The sequence below is a fragment of the Gorilla gorilla genome, chromosome 9, assembly GCF_029281585.2.
Source record: "Gorilla gorilla gorilla isolate KB3781 chromosome 9, NHGRI_mGorGor1-v2.1_pri, whole genome shotgun sequence".
NCBI classification, from domain to species: domain Eukaryota; kingdom Metazoa; phylum Chordata; class Mammalia; order Primates; family Hominidae; genus Gorilla; species Gorilla gorilla.
This window is the reverse complement of record NC_073233.2, coordinates 124827206-124845279: the sequence shown is the minus strand read 5'-3', so window position 1 is coordinate 124845279 and position 18074 is coordinate 124827206. Positions and strand designations below refer to the sequence as shown.

General features: G+C 41.0%; 1 protein-coding gene across 12 annotated transcripts in view; it reads left to right on the top strand.

The window, feature by feature from the left end:
• Nucleotides 1-18074, top strand: part of SIK3 (SIK family kinase 3) — a 263876-nt gene that overhangs the window by 195092 nt on the left and 50710 nt on the right. For all 12 annotated transcript variants that reach the window (XR_008669499.2, XR_008669500.2, XR_008669501.2 and 9 more), the window contains exons 5-6: nucleotides 8840-8964; nucleotides 9780-9903. Coding sequence is in view for 4 of the 12 variants with exons in the window: in XM_019036698.4 (XP_018892243.2) it covers nucleotides 8840-8964; nucleotides 9780-9903 (249 nt within the window). In the remaining 8 variants the exon portion in view is untranslated. The remainder of the gene's footprint in view (nucleotides 1-8839; nucleotides 8965-9779; nucleotides 9904-18074) is intronic.

Here is an 18074-nt window from a genome sequence, read left to right as displayed (position 1 = left end):
TCACAGCCTTCAATATTCACCTCACACCTAACCTAATCTTGCTTTCTAGTTTATTTTACCACATCACCTGCCTGCTCCAGAAGTCCTAGCAACTCCTTATTGCCTGTAAGTGTGGCTCTCAAACCTCTTCAGAAAGAACTGTGTTTTACTGGTTCCTTTATATTCACACCAAAAGCATAAGTGACAAAAGGAAATACAGATAAGTTGGACCTCATCAACATTTAAAACTTTTGTGCATCAAAGGACATCATCAAGATAATGAAAATCCACAGAATGGGAGAAAATATTTGCAAATCATATATCTAATAAGAGATTTGTATCCAGAATGTATAAAGAACACTCACAACTCAATAATAAAAAGATAACCAATTTTAAACTGCACAAAAGATTTGAATAGACATTTCTCCAAGCAGATATACAAATGGCTGAAAAGCACACGAAAAGATGCTCAATATTATTGGCCATCAGGGAAATATAAATGAAAACCACTGTAAGATACCATTTCACATCCACTGGGAGAGCTGAATTGACAATAATAAGTAATAAAAATAAAGACAATAAGTGTTGGCAAAGATGTGGAGAAATTGGAATCCTTGTACGTTGCTGGTAGGGATGTGTAATGGTACAGCCACTTTGGATAGCAGTTTGGATACTTCCTAAAAAGTTAAGCAGAGTTACCATATGACCCAGCAGTTCCACTCCCAGGTATATATCCAAGAGAAATGAAACCATATGGCCACACAGAAACTCACATCAATGTTCATAGCAGCATTATTTGTAGTCGCTGCAAAGTGGAAACAACCTGAATGTTCAACAGATGATGAATGGATAAATAAAATGTGGAATGTCCATACCATGGATGTTATTCAGCAGTAAAATAGACTCAAGTGCTGACATAGGCAACAACATGGATGAACCTCCAAAACATTATGCTCAGTGAAAGAAGCCAGACACTAAAGCTTATATATTTTATGATTCCATTTATGTGAAATGTCCAAAATTGACAAGTCCATAGAGACAGAAAGTAGAAAGCCTAGGGTTGGGCCATTGGTGAAAGACTTGAAGGGTGTTGGGGAGTAACTCCTAATTAGTACAGGGTTTCTTTTTGGGGTGATGAAAATGTTCTAAAATTTCTTCTTTGGTTTTTTCACTGCCTTTTCCTTACAAGGTGAAAAATGTTCTAAAACTGATTGTGGTAATCGTTGCACAACTCTGTGAATGTACTAAAAGCCACTGAGCATTACACTTTAAATGGGTGAGTTGTATGGGATATGAAATATAAGAAATATGTTATGGCCAGGTGCAGTGGCTCATGCCTGTAATCCCAGCGCTTTGGGAGGCCGAGGTGGGAGGATCATTTGAGCTCAGGAGTTCGAGACCAGCCTGGGCAACATAGCAAGACCCTGTCTCTATTTTATTCTATATTTTAAAATTTAAAAATTAAAAAGAAAAAAGAATAACATTTTATAAGAAAATATTTTATGAGAGACTTATAAAAGAGACATTAAGAATATGAAGTAATATATTTCGTATTCCTTATCTCAATAATGCTGTAGGGAAAAAACAATTGAAATAAAAGCAGTAAATGAGTGGAGCATGGAGAGTGTGTCATGAGCCAAAGGTTATAATAAATTCATAATCAAGTTTTTTTGTATCTGAAGTCTTAATAAAATTTTTAAATGTGGAGGAAAAAAAAAAGGAAAGAAAAAATAATAATGGTTCACAGGATGACGTCCAAGGTCTTCATTCTGTCATTTGAAGCTGTATTTTATCTGGCGTGATGCTGCTGTGCACTCTTTATTTCTTGCCATATGCCCTTACGAACCCTTTATTGTACCCAGGGCAGTGTCTTGCTTGTCACTTGAACTTAGCGAGTTAATTCTAAGTGTTCTGCCCTTGCTCGTGCTCCCTCCTGACTGCCATTCAGAGCACCCTTTCCACCTTCCTTCATTGCCTCTCCAGATCCTGGCCATTCAACCAAGTTCTGCTTCCTTTGAGCCTTTCCCTAGAACTATGTTTTATGCCTTTGGTTTGTTAGAAGATCTAACACATTGCTATTCCCATTGGAAGAGTTCCATAAATACATGTTACATAAAGAGTGAAGGAAATGGAGGAACTTACTTAGAGACTTATAAAAGAGACATTAAGAATAGGAAGCTTTAGTAAATAATGAAAGATATTGTGAATTAGAGTAGCTCCAGAGCCAAAATAAGATGAAAAAGCCTATTAAATAGAAATGGTTTTCTAGGTTCAAGTTCAGATCAAACTTAAGCTCTAAAGCTTTTCTTGGCTTGGTGCAGTGGCTGTTGCTTGTAATCCCAGCACTTAGGAAGGCCTACTCAGGAGGATCGCTTGAGCCTAGGAGTTTGAGACCAGCCTGGACAACATAGCAAGACCCCCATCACTACAAAAAAAATTTTTTTAAATAGCTACGCATGGTGGTGTTTGCCTGTAGTCCCAGCTACTTAGGAGGCTGAGGCAGGAAGATGGCTTGAGCCCAGGAGGTAAAGGCTTCAGTGAACTATGATTGTGCCACTGCACTCCCATCTGGGAAACAGAGCAAGACTCCATCTCCAAAAAAAAAAGTTTTTTTTTACCTTTTTCTTTGGCATTTCTGACTTAAGCCAGTGAGAATTCTTCCTCATTCTTTTTTACTCATTGCTTGAATTTGTGTTATGAGAATTTTTTTCCTCCAACTTGGATGATCTTTCAGTTTTTTCCAGTTGTCTATACATGTAGATAGCTGAAAACAGCAAAGCTCTCAGTGATTCTGTTCCATGTCTATCTGTTCCCCACCTCCATTTCCTACCGCACACCCCAGCATTCCCCTAGTACATCACTAAACTATCAACAGAACCTAAAATAGACTAGTTTGTTTTAACTGTATTTTTCTTTCCAGTCCTCTTAAAATGTGCAGCAAAATGTCCCCAAAGGCAAGCAGCTAAGAGAATGAAGAGGAGGTATTCTCCCATCCCAGTTACTCAGTCCCAGAAGTATTGATTGGAAGGCACTGAATTTTCAAAATGACTTCCAGATTTAGTACATGGTAATAATTTGAGGCTTTCCCACATGGATAATTTAAATGTTCAGAAACTAAGTTATGTTATAGCTGAATGGGCAGCAAATTAGCCAGAATTTTAACTTACAAGATGCATAGCAATAGTGAAGATTAATGTGAAATACTAGTAAAGAGCCACTGGTAGGGAAGAGAAGACAGCGATATGCTTTCAATGAAACTGTCAATTTATAATAATATGTATATTGAAAAGGGAGAGTGGATCAGATCCTGTTAGGTTTGGTACGTTAAAGAAAGAATTAGGATACCGCAGGCTCAGTAATTAAAGGAATCTGCCCATAATTGGGGGGTAAAAGGTGTCTTGTAGGCAGGGAATAGCAAGATTTTGCTTGAATGTACACCTTAGAGTTGGGAGTAACAATACTTGGAATGATTATAGAAGACCCCTCGACAGGTTTCTGAGACTAGAGGATTTTGTTTGGTGCATAATAGGAGATGAGAGCAAGCCAGTAGTATTTGGTTGTTGAATCTTACAGAAATCTTGCATTTGGTTATTGGGTCTAGCTGTTGAAGCCAGCTGTTTGGATGTAACATAGTGGAAGCAGGTGCTTCTGCAGATGTGGCTCTCTCTAGTTGTCTGGCTGTAATATATCATTCATTCTCATACACTCATTTCTCATATGAAATCCTTATAACTATTAGCAGTCTAAGCCTGCAGACATTGCTGAAGCTGGTTCCCTTTGATATTGTTTTCTTTGTAACAGTTTCCTGTTTGGTAGATAAAATAACAAGCTCACACTATTAGGTTTGTGCCTTCACCTCCCTGGCAAAGTAACATGCTAGAAAGGTTACTAAACATTAGTGGTTCAAAATGAGAAATCTGTACGTTTTATCTGCTTATAGGCAAATTTAAACTCAACTGGTTTAAATTCATTGCTTAGCCTGTTGCATGCTCCATTGAAAACACAAACAAAAAACTCCATGATTCTTCTAGAGTTTGTTATCCAGTCATTCCAGTGCCAGAATCCATCAGGCAGAACAGAATCATTCGCATTTCTCCTCTGCGCTGGAGAGAAGAGGAAGGCTGATCATGGAAAAGGACCTGGTGAAGGTTTTTTGCAAACCTAAGGATCTTTTTTCTGTCTTTTATTTTTGCAAACCTAAGGATCTTCCTTCTGGATAATTCCCAGAGACGTCAACTTTGCTGAATCTCAGTTGTTGGGATTTTTAGCAACCTGTTCCCACTCTCCTAAGAAAAAAATCTTAATAGTGACCAGCGTGTGCAGACTTTAATTTGTAAGTGAAAGTTATGGTGTTTCAAAAGTTGCAGGTTAGTTGGTAGAGCGTTAAATGCAGTTTTGTTCATAGTCAACATTAAGTGCCCACTGTGTTAAACACTGTTAGATACTGTGAAAGAGAGAAGAATAAGGTAAGGAACTAGAGAGAGAGGGTAGATCTTTACAAGAGAGGATGTTTTTCAGGAGCTAGAAGAATACATTATTTATGTATTCAAATAATAAAGGGAAAGAAAGTTTAGACAGAGTAGATAGGGGACATTTCTTGTAGGGGATCCAGGAGGACTTCACAGAAGAAGTATTATTTATTTCCATTAATGAATGAGAGTATTCATCTTCTCATAGAAGAAGCTATAATGATTCTATTTGTGGTCCTGACTGCCACACCCCTTATGATCATTAAGTTAATTTTAGAACCTTGGGAGGGACAGCTAGGAGGCAGAGGCTCTCGTTGCTGGCCAGCTGCCATTGTCAGTTTGAGAAGTCTCCAGTAGTCAGGAGGTGACAAGAGGATTGGCCCAGTTATTTTATTGCAGTTTAATTTCGTGACCCTTTCTTGAGTCTCTGCTATGTATTAGAACCACTGTTAGAGACTAGAATAAATAAAACGGTATCTCCTCCATTTACTAATTAGTGGAGGGTATAAACACACAATACAATTAAGTATAATATAAGGCAGAGGCTGGGCGGCAGTGGCTTACGCCTGTAATCCCAGCACTTTGGGAGGCCGAGGTGGGCTGATCACCTGATGTCGGGAGTTCGAGACCAGCCTGACCAACATGGAGAAACCTCGTCTCTACTAAAAATACAAAAATTAGCCAGGCATGGTGACGCATGCCTGTAATCCCAGCTACTTGGGAGGCTGAGGCAGGAGAATCTCTTGAACCTGGGAGGTGGAGGTTCCAGTGAGCCAAGATTGCACCACTGCACTCCAGCCTGGGCAACAAGAGTGAAACTCTGTCTCAAAAACAAAAAAATAAATTATATATATATATATATGTATGTATGTATATGACAGAACAGTAATGGGATGTAGAGGCGTAAACAAAAGGCTGTGGAAGCACGGAGGAGGAAGCCATTGACATGGTGTTTTCTGGTGGAAATCAGTTAAGCCTTCATACAGGAAGTAATATTTGACTGGGCCTTGAAAATGAGTGATACTTTAAAGATGGAAAAGAAAGGAAAAGGCATGGTACAGAGAGGAAATAGCATATGGAAGGCATGTAAACACAGGATGTGAATAGTCTAGTGATGCTAGCATGGCCAGGGATAAATTGGAAACATAGGATGGAGCTGGGTTGTGAAGGGCCTTAAATGACAATGCTGAGATGAAGACTCTTCTGTAAGTAGAAGGGAGCCAGCCCATGTTTTTTGAGCGAGGAGGTAACAGGATCTGGTTTGTGTAACTTTGTGCTATGAATGGATAGCTTAGGGGAAAATGAAATAGGAAGTAAGCAATAGCATCAGTCAAGCTAGGGATGATAAGAATATGAACTGCAGTGGTAGAAATGGAAATAGAAAAGAGGAGGTGGAGTCAAGACACATGGAGTTGAAGCAGTAAGAGTTTTATTACCAGGTTGAAATGGGAAACGAGGGAGAAAGGACTTGAAGATGACTCCAGCGTTTCTAGTAACACAGGTGGTGATGTCACTAATGAGGGTAGAAGCACTGAAAGCGCAGGTATGACTTTGGAAAATGGTGGGTTTGAGGTGTTTCTTCCCAAGCAAGTATTGGGGATTCATGCCAGGAACTTAAGAGTGGTACCAGGGCCAGACATATGAATTTGGGGTATTTATATCAAATGCTGGTAGAAGTAGCGAGATTAAAAGAGTTAGCCCTGAGAAAACATAGAGCAAGGAGAGGCAGTTAAAATCAGCAGAGCCTGCTGAAAAACACCTTCTGTAGAAGGTAGAAAGAAGGAAAGCAAATAGCAAAAGGAGAGTTGTCAACAAGAGTAAAACTGGAAAAGAGAGGGACGGGTTTCAGAGAGTAGGTGGGTGCTTAACATTTTCAGATGCTGTGATTTCAGGGAGCATGGTGTCCCTGGGGCATGAGGGATTTCTAGCCTGTCACATGGGTACACATACATAAATAAAAGCATTTCTACACCAGAGACTCAATCCTTTGGCCAGCCATCCTTGCTCATTGTCTTAGTGTAGCTCCCGAAGACTCATCCCTGCTGCCTCCCATCTGCTGCCTCTTATAGCAGTAGGAGAGGGAGAGAAGAAGGGAGGAAAATTGAAGCACAAGGAGAGTTAAAATTAAAATGTAAGCATTCTTGCTTCAGTTTGTAAATAAGTTGCATATTCTTCCTTTTGAATAAACTACTTAATTATAATAATGTCACTTTGTCTAATTTTTAAATGGTCATAGATGTGTTTGTCATAAGAAGTAAATATAACATAAAAATTCTGGGTCCAAGCCAAAAGAACAAAGCTGGACGCATCACACTACCTGACTTCGAACTATACTACAAGGCTACAGTAACCAAAACAGCATGGTACTGGTACCAAAACAGAGATATAGATCAATGGAACAGAACAGAGCCCTCAGAAATAACGCCGCATATCTACAACTATCTGATCTTTGACAAACCTGAGAAAAACAAGCAATGGGGAAAGGATTCCCTATTTAATAAATGGTATTGGGAAAACTGGCTAGCCATATGTAGAAAGCTGAAACTGGATCCCTTCCTTACACCTTATACAAAAATCAATTCAAGGTGGATTAAAGACTTAAACGTTAGACCTAAAACCATAAAAACCCTAGAAGAAAACCTAGGCATTACCATTCAGGACATAGGCATGGGCAAGGACTTCATGTCTAAAACACCAAAAGCAATGGCAACAAAAGCCAAAATTGACAAGTGGGATCTAATTAAACTAAAGAGCTTCTGCACAGCAAAAGAAACTACCATCAGAGTGAACAGGCAACCTACAAAATGGGAGAAAATTTTTGCAACCTACTCATCTGACAAAGGGCTAATATCCAGAATCTACAATGAACTCAAACAAATTTACAAGAAAAAAACCCATCAAAAAGTGGGCAAAGGACATGAACAGACACTTCTCAAAATAAGACATTTATGCAGCCAGAAAACCCATGAAAAAATGCTCACCATCACTGGCCATCAGAGAAATGCAAATCGAAACCACAATGAGATACCATCTCACACCCGTTAGAATGGCAATCATTAAAAAGTCAGGAAACAACAGATGCTGGAGAGGATGTGGAGAAATAGGAACACTTTTACACTGTTGGTGGGACTGTAAACTAGTTCAACCATTGTGAAAGTCAGTGTGGTGATTCCTCAGGGATCTAGAACTAGAAATACCATTTGACCCAGCCATCCCATTACTGGGTATATACCCAAAGGACTATAAATCATGTTGCTATAAAGACACATGCACATGTATGTTTATTGCAGCATTATTCACAATAGCAAAGACTTGGAACCAACCCAAATGTACAACAATGATAGACTGGATTAAGAAAATGTGGCACATATAAACCATGGAATACTATGCAGCCATAAAAAATGATGAGTTCATGTCCTTTGTAGGGACATGGATGAAATTGGAAATCATCATTCTCAGTAAACTATCGCAAGAACAAAAAACCAAACACCGCATATTCTCATTCATAGGTGGGAATTGAACAATGAGAACACATGGACCCAGGAAAGGGAACATCACACTCTGGGGACTGTTGTGGGGTGGGGGGAGTGGGGAGGGATAGCATTGGGAGATATACCTAATGCTAGATGACGAGTTAGTGGGTGCAGCGCACCAGCATGGCACATGTATACATATGTAACTAACCTGCACATTGTGCACATGTACCCTAAAACTTAAAGTATAATAAAAAAAAAAATTCTGGGTCCAGCTGAGTAGGCTTACATGTGTTTCCTGATTCTAATGTGGTCTTAACATCATCCAGTTTCATTTGCATTCTTTTTTTTTTTGGAGACAGAGTCTTGCTCTGTCGCCCAGGCTGGAGTGCAGTGGCGCCATCTCGGCTCCCTGTAATCTCTGCCTCCCGGGTTCAAGCAGTTCCCCTGCCTCAGCCTCCCGAGTACCTGGGACTACAGGCGCACACCACCACGCCCAGCTAATTTTTTGTATGTTGGTAGAGAGGAGGTTTCACCATGTTGGTCAGGATGATCTCCTGACCTCGTGATCTGCCCACCCTGGCCTCACAAAGTGATGGGATTACAGGCATGAGCCACTGCCCCCAGGCCCATTTGCATTCTTAAGGGAACAAGTACCACTCGCTTTATTCTGCCTAGGTTTATGAAGGGAGCAGTACTATTTTTGCTGACATAAACTGATCATGTTTATATTTCAGCTCGTCTATGTCTCTTTCACTATTATTGTTTTAAGTGTCTCACTATGTGGTTTCTAAATGTTCTCTTTTTGCATTTAATATTCAGACAATGATTTGGAATCTTTAGTGACTACAGACTAGTGTTTGCTCAGTTACAATAAAAGGTTACAATACTATGAATTATGTCCATTTGCCTTTCTAGATTTTGGTTTCAGTAACCTCTTCACTCCTGGGCAGCTGCTGAAGACCTGGTGTGGCAGCCCTCCCTATGCTGCACCTGAACTCTTTGAAGGAAAAGAATATGATGGGCCCAAAGTGGACATCTGGGTAAGTAACTGCCTTCTCTTATACCCCACAGCATTAGCTACCCTTGGTTGATGACAGCTATTCGCATCCTGAAGGATACATAATGATGCACATGAATTGAGATCCTGGTCACCTGTTCTTTCAAGTCCCAATTCCTGTGCAAAGCCTTTTTTTTTTTTTTTGAAACAGAGTCTCACTCTGTCGCCCAGGCTGGAGAGCAGCAGGATGATCTTGGCGCACTGCAACCTCCACCTCCCAGGTTCAAGTGATTCTCCTGCCTCAGCCTCCCAAGTAGTTGGGATTACAGGCACAAGCCACCACACTTGGCTAATTTTTTGTATTTTTAATAAAGACAGGGTTTCACCATGTTGGCCAGGCTGGTCTCAAACTCCTGACCTCAGGTGATCCTCCCGCCTTGGCCTCCCAAAATGCTGGGATTATAGGCATGAGCCACTGCACCCGGCCTACTCGTGCAAAATCTTTCCTCCAATACTTACCTTGTGGACTGAGCCACAGATTTCAAATTTCCCCTTTGCATTTGCAAAAGAACCCCAAGGGCCAGCTTGGATGGGGGCCGTTGCCGAGAAGAGAGATTATTTCTACTGTGGCCACTTACCTTATCCCCAGAGAATGAGTACTGAGAAAAATTCAGGATGTTACCCTAAATTAATGCCTAGAAGCAAAGAAGATTGTTAACTGTTCTAAGATGGAAGAAAAAGTTTGTTCCATAATCGTATGCATGACTCACCATCATCTGCATACACACACTACAGTAGTCTTTTTTGTTTCCCCTGATGTGATTAATTAATTGTACATCCTCTCTGTTTGGGATGCAGAGCCTTGGAGTTGTCCTCTATGTGCTTGTGTGCGGTGCCCTGCCGTTTGATGGAAGCACACTGCAGAATCTGCGGGCCCGCGTGCTGAGTGGAAAGTTCCGCATCCCATTTTTTATGTCCACAGGTAAGGGAGTCGCTAGCACACAGCTATGAATGGGTTCATGAAAGTTAGACCCACTCAGTTATCCCAGGAATTTAGTGATGGAGTATAAATGGCCCACTTACAACCTTTTTTAACTCCAGCTTGCTGACCTGATGCCTCCAGGAGGCAAGGTTCTGTAGAAACAGTATACAGGTTTTGGCATCAGAGAGCCCTACTTGGGTTTGAATCTGGGCCCTAAGTCTGTCTCAGCTTTAGTGTCCTCATCTATAAATTGGCTGAGAGTTTTGTGAGGGCTGCTATTACTGTAAGGATTAAATGAGATAATGTATGTGAAGACTCAGTAGGCCCATGGCATAGCAGTAATGCAATAAATGCTTTTGTTTCACTTCTGTCTTCCTACCCTTTTTCAGGATATTTCCACTTATTGGGTTCTCATTGCAATGTGGTTTTAAATGCCAAGGATAAAGTAGGCTTTGCATCTTAGTGTTGCTACTGCTTCATTTCCTATTTCTGTGCTCTTTGTCCTCCAGAATCAAATTTTAAAAATTTTATTTAACGAGTGGGCAGTAAGGTAGGCAGGTCTTGGAAAAATTTAACACCAAAAATAGATACAAGATACTCAGAATTAACAGTATTTTATCACCATTTATTTGCACATAAGAAGGGAACATTTTAGAGACAATGCAAAAAGTCATATAGTTTTGCTTAATCATCTGTTTTCATTTTAAGGAAGAACATATGTCCACTGGGTTGACAACAAAGTAGAAGCCCATGGTAATTGCATTTTAGAACAAAGAGGTGAACCTTGGAGTAGATTTAACTTGTCTCCTTTGAACTGATAACTTCATAGTATAGAAGATAGTGCTAAATGCTGTGGGAAAAATAAAATAGAGAAGGAGTTAGGATAGTGGTTGGTAAGTTACATGAAAACCCCTTCATGGAGAAAGTGACCTTTCAGCAAAGCCTGAAAGAAGGTGAGAGTGAATGCTGTGCAGTCCGGGGAAGAGCACCCCCTGGCTGTTGAGGGGTCAGCGCAGAGGCCGCGGGGATGGAGCATGGCTGCACGGGAAGGAACGGGAAGGAGGCCTGCGTGCCTGGAAGGAAGGAGCGGTGAGAGATGGGGAAGAGAGATGAGGTCAGAGAGGTAAGAGGGAGCTTAATTTTAGGGCCTAGTTAATGTAAAGACTTTAGATTTTACTCTGACTGAAGTATACAGGATTGGAGGGTTTTGACAGGAGTGATGTAATCTGAGTTTTATTTTTTCCAAATTTTATGATGAAAAATTTCAAACATACAAAAAAATTGAAAAATTTTGCAGTGACTTTTGTTTAAAAAAGATCACTTTGGCTGCTATGTTGCCGGTAGGCTAAAAGGTACAAAGGCTGAAGGAGGGACACCAGTTAGGAGGAGACTTTTACAATAGTCCAGATAAGAGATGGTGGTGGCTGGTTCCCAGTCTGGGGTGCCGAGATGGAGATGGTAAGAAGTGATCAGATTCAAGAGATGCTGCATACCATATGTGGCAGGCACTGTTCAAAGCACTTCACAAACATTAACTCAATTCATTATTTTAACAACCCTATGAGATACACAAGATTATTGTCTCCATTTTACTGGTGATAAAACTGAAGCCAGGAGAGATTAGGCAATTTTCTCAAGATAACACTGCTACCAAGTGGCTGAAGTAGAATTTGAACCCAGGTAGTTTGGCTCCAATAACATTTAGTGTTGGATTTGATATGAAAGAAAGACTCCAGAGTTTCTATCCTGAGCAAATGGAAGGATGGATTTACTGCCAACTGAGATGGGGATGACTGGGGAAGAATACTTACATTTTGGAGAGATGTTTTAGACATGTCATGTTTGAGGTGCACATTAGACATCAGAGTTGAGATATTGAATTGGCAGTCGCATTTAGGAGAGAATTCTGGGTTGGGGATGTATGTTTGGAATCCCCGGTGTATAGATAATAGTTAAAGCCATGAGGTGAGCTCACTTTTTAGGCAGTGGTTACAGAGAAGAGAAGAGGTCCACGGATTAAACTCTGGAACATACCGATATTTAGAGAGCAAGCAGGTGAAGAGGTATCATAAGAGTTGCTGGTGAGGTAAGCCAGAGGGCCTGCTGTCCTAGGAGGCAAGTGAAGAAACTGTTCCCAGGAGGAGGGAGGAGGGAGTGAGGAGCTGTGGGGAGTGAATGCTACTGCCAAGTCAGGTAAGAGGACTGAGAACTGAATGTTGCATTTAGAAATGTGGAGATCATTAATGATTTTGTTTCTTTTTTATCCCCCCACACCCTCGCCTTCCTAGATCATTAATGATTCTGAAGTACACTTTTGGCAGAGGAACAGGAGCAAAAGCTTAATCATGTGGTTGCAACAAAAAAGGAATAGAAGGAAAATAGACAAAGGAAGTAGACATGCTCTTTCCAGTTTACTATAAAAGGAAGCAGAGAAGTGGTCCAGTATTGCTCTGGCCAGGGTCACCAGTGATCTCGTTATTGATCAACTGCATATCCTTAGTCTTTTTCTTAATCACTGCCCAGCAGTGATTAACACTTCACCCTTCCCCTCCCTCCCTCTCTCCTTTCCTCCCTTCCTCCCTTCCTCCCTTTTTTCGGACTGGGTCTTGCTCTGTTGCTCAGGTTGGAATGCAGTGGTGTGATCGTGGCTCACTGCAGCTGGACCTCCCAGGCTCAAGTGATCCTCCCTTAGCCTCCCAAGTAGCTGGAGCTGCAGGCACACACCACTATGCCTGACTAATTTTTTTTTTTTTTTGGTAGAGATGGGGTTTTGCCATGTTGTCCAGGCTGATCTCAAACTCTTGAGGTCAGGCGATCTGCCTGCCTTGGCCTCCCAAAGTGCTGGGACTACTGGTGTGAGCTACTGTGCTCTGTCTCTTTAGAGTTACATTTTAGAGCAGCTTTAGATTCACAGCAGTATTGAGTGGAAGGTACACAGTTTGCATGTACCCTCTGTGCTGTCCTACCTCCCTCCCCTGCTGACCCCTGTCATAATCAGTGTGCCCCACCAGAGTGGTATGTTTGTTACAATCAATGAACATGCATTGACACATTATCACCCAAAGTCCATAGCTTACATTAGGGTTTTCTCTCAGTGTTACACATTCTGTGGGTTTTGGTAAATGTGTAGTGACATGTATTCACCACTATAATATCATATAAAATTGTTTCACTGCCCCCAAAATCCTCTGTGCTCTGCCTGTTTATCCATTTCTCCCTAACCCCGTGCAACTACTGATCCTTTCACTGTCTCCACAAGTTTTTCCTTTTCCAGAATGTCATATGGGTAGAAACATACAGCATGCAGCCTTTTCAGATTGGTGTTTTTCAAATGGTAATATGCAATAAGGTTCCTCCATGTCTCTTCATGGCTTGAGAGCCCGTTTCTTTTTAGCACTGAATAATATTTCCTTGCCTGGATGTACCACCCTTTATCCTTTCACCTACGGATGACTTGGTTGCTTCCAAATTTTGACAATTATGAATAAAGCTACTGTAACATCTTTGTGCAGGTTTTTCTCTGGACATAAATTTTTAATTCATTTGGTTAAACACTAAGGAGCACAATTCCTGGATCATATGGTAAGAGCACGGATAGTTTTGTAGGAAACTGCCAAACTGTCTTCCAAAGTGACTATGCTATTTTGCATTCCTGCCAGCAATGAGTGAGAGCTTCTGCTGCGCCACATCCTTGTCAGCATTTGGTGGTGTCAGTATTTTGGATTTTGGCCACTCTAATAGGTATATAGTGGTATTTCATTGTTGTTTTAATTTTTAATTCTCTAATGATGTATGAGGATGAGCATCTTTTCTTATGCTTATTTGCCATCTATATATCTTTGTTGAGGTGTCTCTTCAGGTCTATTGGTCGTTTTTAAATTCAGGTTGTTTTATTTTCTTATTGTTGAGTCATTCATTACATTTTAAAACACTTTTTCTCATTGCTTCTGAGACGCCATATTCTCCAGTTTTCCTCCTGTCCTCTGGAAGTACCTTCTCCGTCTTCTCTACCAGACTTATTTTTCTCTGCTCATCCTTTAGATCTTTTCATCTTTACAACATCTTTCTGGAGCCATGTTATTTACTGCTGTAGCTTCACTGATCACTGTGGTGATCAGTCCTCAGTTAACTTTTTGGCCCAGACCTCTTGATCTAGGGCTACATATCCAAGTATTTGCTAACCATTATCTTCACTTTCATGTGTTGAAGTCAGATCAATGGAGACATATTCAGAAATGAACTTGACTTCCCCCTCCCTAGATTTGCTCTGTTCTGTATTTGCTGCCTTAGTGAATAGCATCACCGTCTGACCAAGGCCAGCACAAGCCTTGATGTTTCCTCTCTCACCAGTGCCACGGCTGATCAGTTACCAAATCCTGTCAATTCAACCCTCCATTCATGTAGCCACTTCTAAGACCATACTATCATCTTCCCTTGCCTCAATTAAACAATAGCCAATTATCTGGATTCCTGGCTCCAGTCTTGTCCCCCTCTAATCTATTGTCAACTTTGCTACGTGACTAATCTTTCCAGACCACAAACATATAAATAAATAAAACATACCACACACACACATACATGTACATTTTCTCTCTCTTTCTCTCTCTCTTACTTAAACATACACATCTGATTATATCATTTTCTAGCCTGAAACTTTTCAGTGGTTTACCATTGCCTCTAAGGTAAAGTTTACTCCATAAGGTGGCAAAGCATTGGCTTACAAACATTTTTGGCTATAAGAAAAAAGTACATTTTATACTGTGACCCAGAACACACATATATAGATACAAATGAACAAAAGCTTTGTTTGCTTGATTTAGAGATGGGGTCTTGCTATTTTGTCCAGACTGAACTCGAACTCCTGGGTTCAAGTGACCCTCCTGCCTCAGTCTCCCAAGTAGCTGAGACTAGAGGCGTATACCACCATGACTGAAAACAAAAGACTTTTTTTTGAGACGGAGTCTCGCTCTGTCACCCAGGCTGGAGTGCAGTGATGTGATCATAGCTTCCTGCAATCTCCAGTTCCTGGGCTCAGGCAGTCCTCCCACCTCAGCCTCCCAAGTAGCTGGGACTACAGGCAAGCACCAAGCACCATCATGCCTGTCTAATTTTTAAACATTTTTTATAGAGATGGAATCTCTCTCTGTTGACCAAGCTGGTCTTGAATTCCTAACCTTAAGCGATCCTCCCTCCTTGACCTCCATGAGCCACTGCGCCCAGCCAGCAAACAATTTTTTTAAAAAAGCAAAACTTACCTTACTATGTACAGTGCATTTCAATATATTTTATTCTATTCCATTTTAAAAAATGCTGATTTCGACTTACTAAATTGATCTCCTATCTGCTATTTCAGAAACAATGACATAGAAATACCTTTATAACCTGACTCCTGCCCAGCTCTTCAGCCCCAGCTCCCACTCTCCCACCAGTCACCCTAATTTTCTTCTCGTTCCCTGAACAAGTTCTGTTTTCTGGAGCATTTCCCACTGCCGAGAATACATCTTCCCTATCCCACCCCACTCCACCCACTCCTGTATTCTAGAATTTAGAATTTTAAAAAATTAGATTGGATAGAAATAAGAATCTAGATAATTTCTATTCACTCTTCATGTCTCTAAACTTTCTCTTATCGTGGTGCTTACCAAGCTTTATATTGTAACTACTTCTTTCATTGTATGTCTTCCACACCAGACTGAACTTAGTGAAAGTACAGACGAAACATGTCTTTTTCACAACTGTCAATAACCTACCACAGGATCTGGTGTGTAGTAGGACTTAGTAAATATGAAATCTGAATCAGAACCACCCCACCCCCAGTGGCATTTGTTTACATTCAGAATAAAATTCAAGGAGTCATTATTACTATGGCCTACAAGGCACAGCTGTCATTGCCCCTTCTTTGGTCTCATTTCCTATTAGTGTTCACCTCCGGTTCTGAGCTCCAGTCACAGGGCCTTCCTAGCTGTTTCTCAGACTTGCCAAACACATACATTCCCCTCAGAGAGGAGTCATAGGTCCCCTCAGAGAGGCCTGTCCTGGCTACCCCCATCATTCTCTTTCTGTAATTCTGCTTTTTCTTCATAGCACTTACTTTATTGTCTCCTCACCTCCTATCACCACTTGACCATAATAAGCATTTGGTTTTTGTTTACTGTTATGTTCCCAGGGCTTTGGATGGTGCCTGAGTTCTAGTAGGCACTCAGTAAATATTTGTTGAATGAATTAATGCATAGGGTTGTTTGAACACTGACTCCAAAAGCCCCTCTGGAGAGTAGTCTTATCCAAATCATAATATCAGTAGTAATATCAAATAATTACATTTGTTTAGGGCTTTTGAGTTTATAAAATAATTTCTTTTTTAATAGGTTTATTTTTTGAGACAGGATCTCTGTCGCCCAGGCTGGAGTGCAGTGGCGTGATCTTGGCTCACTGCAGCCTCCGCCTCCTGGGCCCAAGCCATCCTCCCACCTCAGCCTCCTGAGTAGCTTGGTCTACAGGCGCACGCCACCACGCCCACCTAATTTTTGTAGTTTTTTGTAGAGATGGGATCTTATTATGTTGCCCAGGCTGGTCTTGAACTCCTGGACTCAAGCTGTCCGCCCACCACGGCCTCCCAAAGTTTTGGGATTACAGGTGTGAGCCACTGCACCCAGCCAATATATTTTTTTAAAATATTTCAATTTTTCAATTTTTACATTTTTGGCGACAGGGTCTTGCTCTGTCACCTAAGCTAGAGCCTAGTGGTATGACCATAGCTCACTGTAGCCTCAAACTCCTGGTTTCAAACAACCCTCCTACCTCAGGCTCCAAAGTAGCTAGGACTATAGGCCTGTGCCACCATTCCAAGCTAATTTTTTAAAAGATTTTTTGTAGAGATGAGTGTCACTACATTGCCCAGTCTGGTCTTGAACTCTTGGCCTCAAGCAATCCTCCCACCTTGGCCTCCCAGAGTGCTGGGATTATGGGCAGAAGCCAGCATACGCAACCTAAATTATTTTCTTTTACTTAATCTAATTTGAGCTACATAACTATATTTTAGAATAGGTAATAGCATATATTTTATCATCTCGCTGATGAAGTTTTGGAAGCTGAAGTTTAGAGAAATGAGTTAACTTGCCAAAGCCACACAGGTAATAAGTAACTAAGTCAGTATTCAAATTCAGTGTTTGTTTTACTACACCATACTGTTGCAAAAAGAGCAAGATAAACCACTTCCTTTACTTTTCCAATGTCCACAGTGTTTCCTGTGAGCAACTTGGATCTCTTCTATCCTCCACCCCCATCACCTCACACCATGGCAAGAGATTCTTACTGAACCCTTCCCGGAGCCAGCTTCAGATGGGGGTCCTAGAAAACAGCTAAGCATGCTGTCAGCCACACTGTCTATTAGTGCTTAGAAATAAACTAACAGTCTAACTGCTTAGAACTATTATTTGTAATATGATGTTAGTTAACCTGAAAGCTTCAAGACTCAGAGAAAGCCAACAGGATTATCCTAAACGTAGTCGCTCTTTAATCACAGTTAAATAATTCCCTAAGTAGCACTAAAAGTTTTTGTGTGATTAGTACAGAGAATAAGAAACAACCAGGGTAGGAAGTCAGTAGATACTTGCTATATTACCAATATGATCTCTCTGGCCCTTGGTAACATACATGTGCTTGGCATTGCTGAATGTCATAGGCCTAAATACCAAGGCCCATTAGAGAATACTTCAAAAGGATAAGGCATAGCAGAAAATGAATTCATCGGTTGTTTAGGCTTTTCTTAGCTTAGACAACCTTCAAGTACCAGAAAGTGTCAGGTGAAGGAAGTTTAGAGTCTGTCCCAGAGTCCTTTTTCTGCTTACGCCTCGTGTTTCTGGGCACAGTTGTATCTCAGTAGACCTGGAGCATAGTCTTCTGATGGAGGCGAGTGCTGGCTGCTTTTCAGCCTGTGAGGCCAGCTGCGATTGCTGTGTTACAGGAGATAGTGTGGTTGAGGGAATTCCTTATGCACAAGATCCTTCCTTTTCTCAGCTGTTGTCATAGGCTTGAGCTGAGTTTATCTGTTTTTCTTCCTGAAGGATCTAGAAACTACAGCAGAGCTGGTATAGTGTTCTAAATGATCACTTGGAAGACCAGAGGGCAAAGCCTCTACCATGTAGCTGCTTCTAGCCAAGTTGAATTCCAGA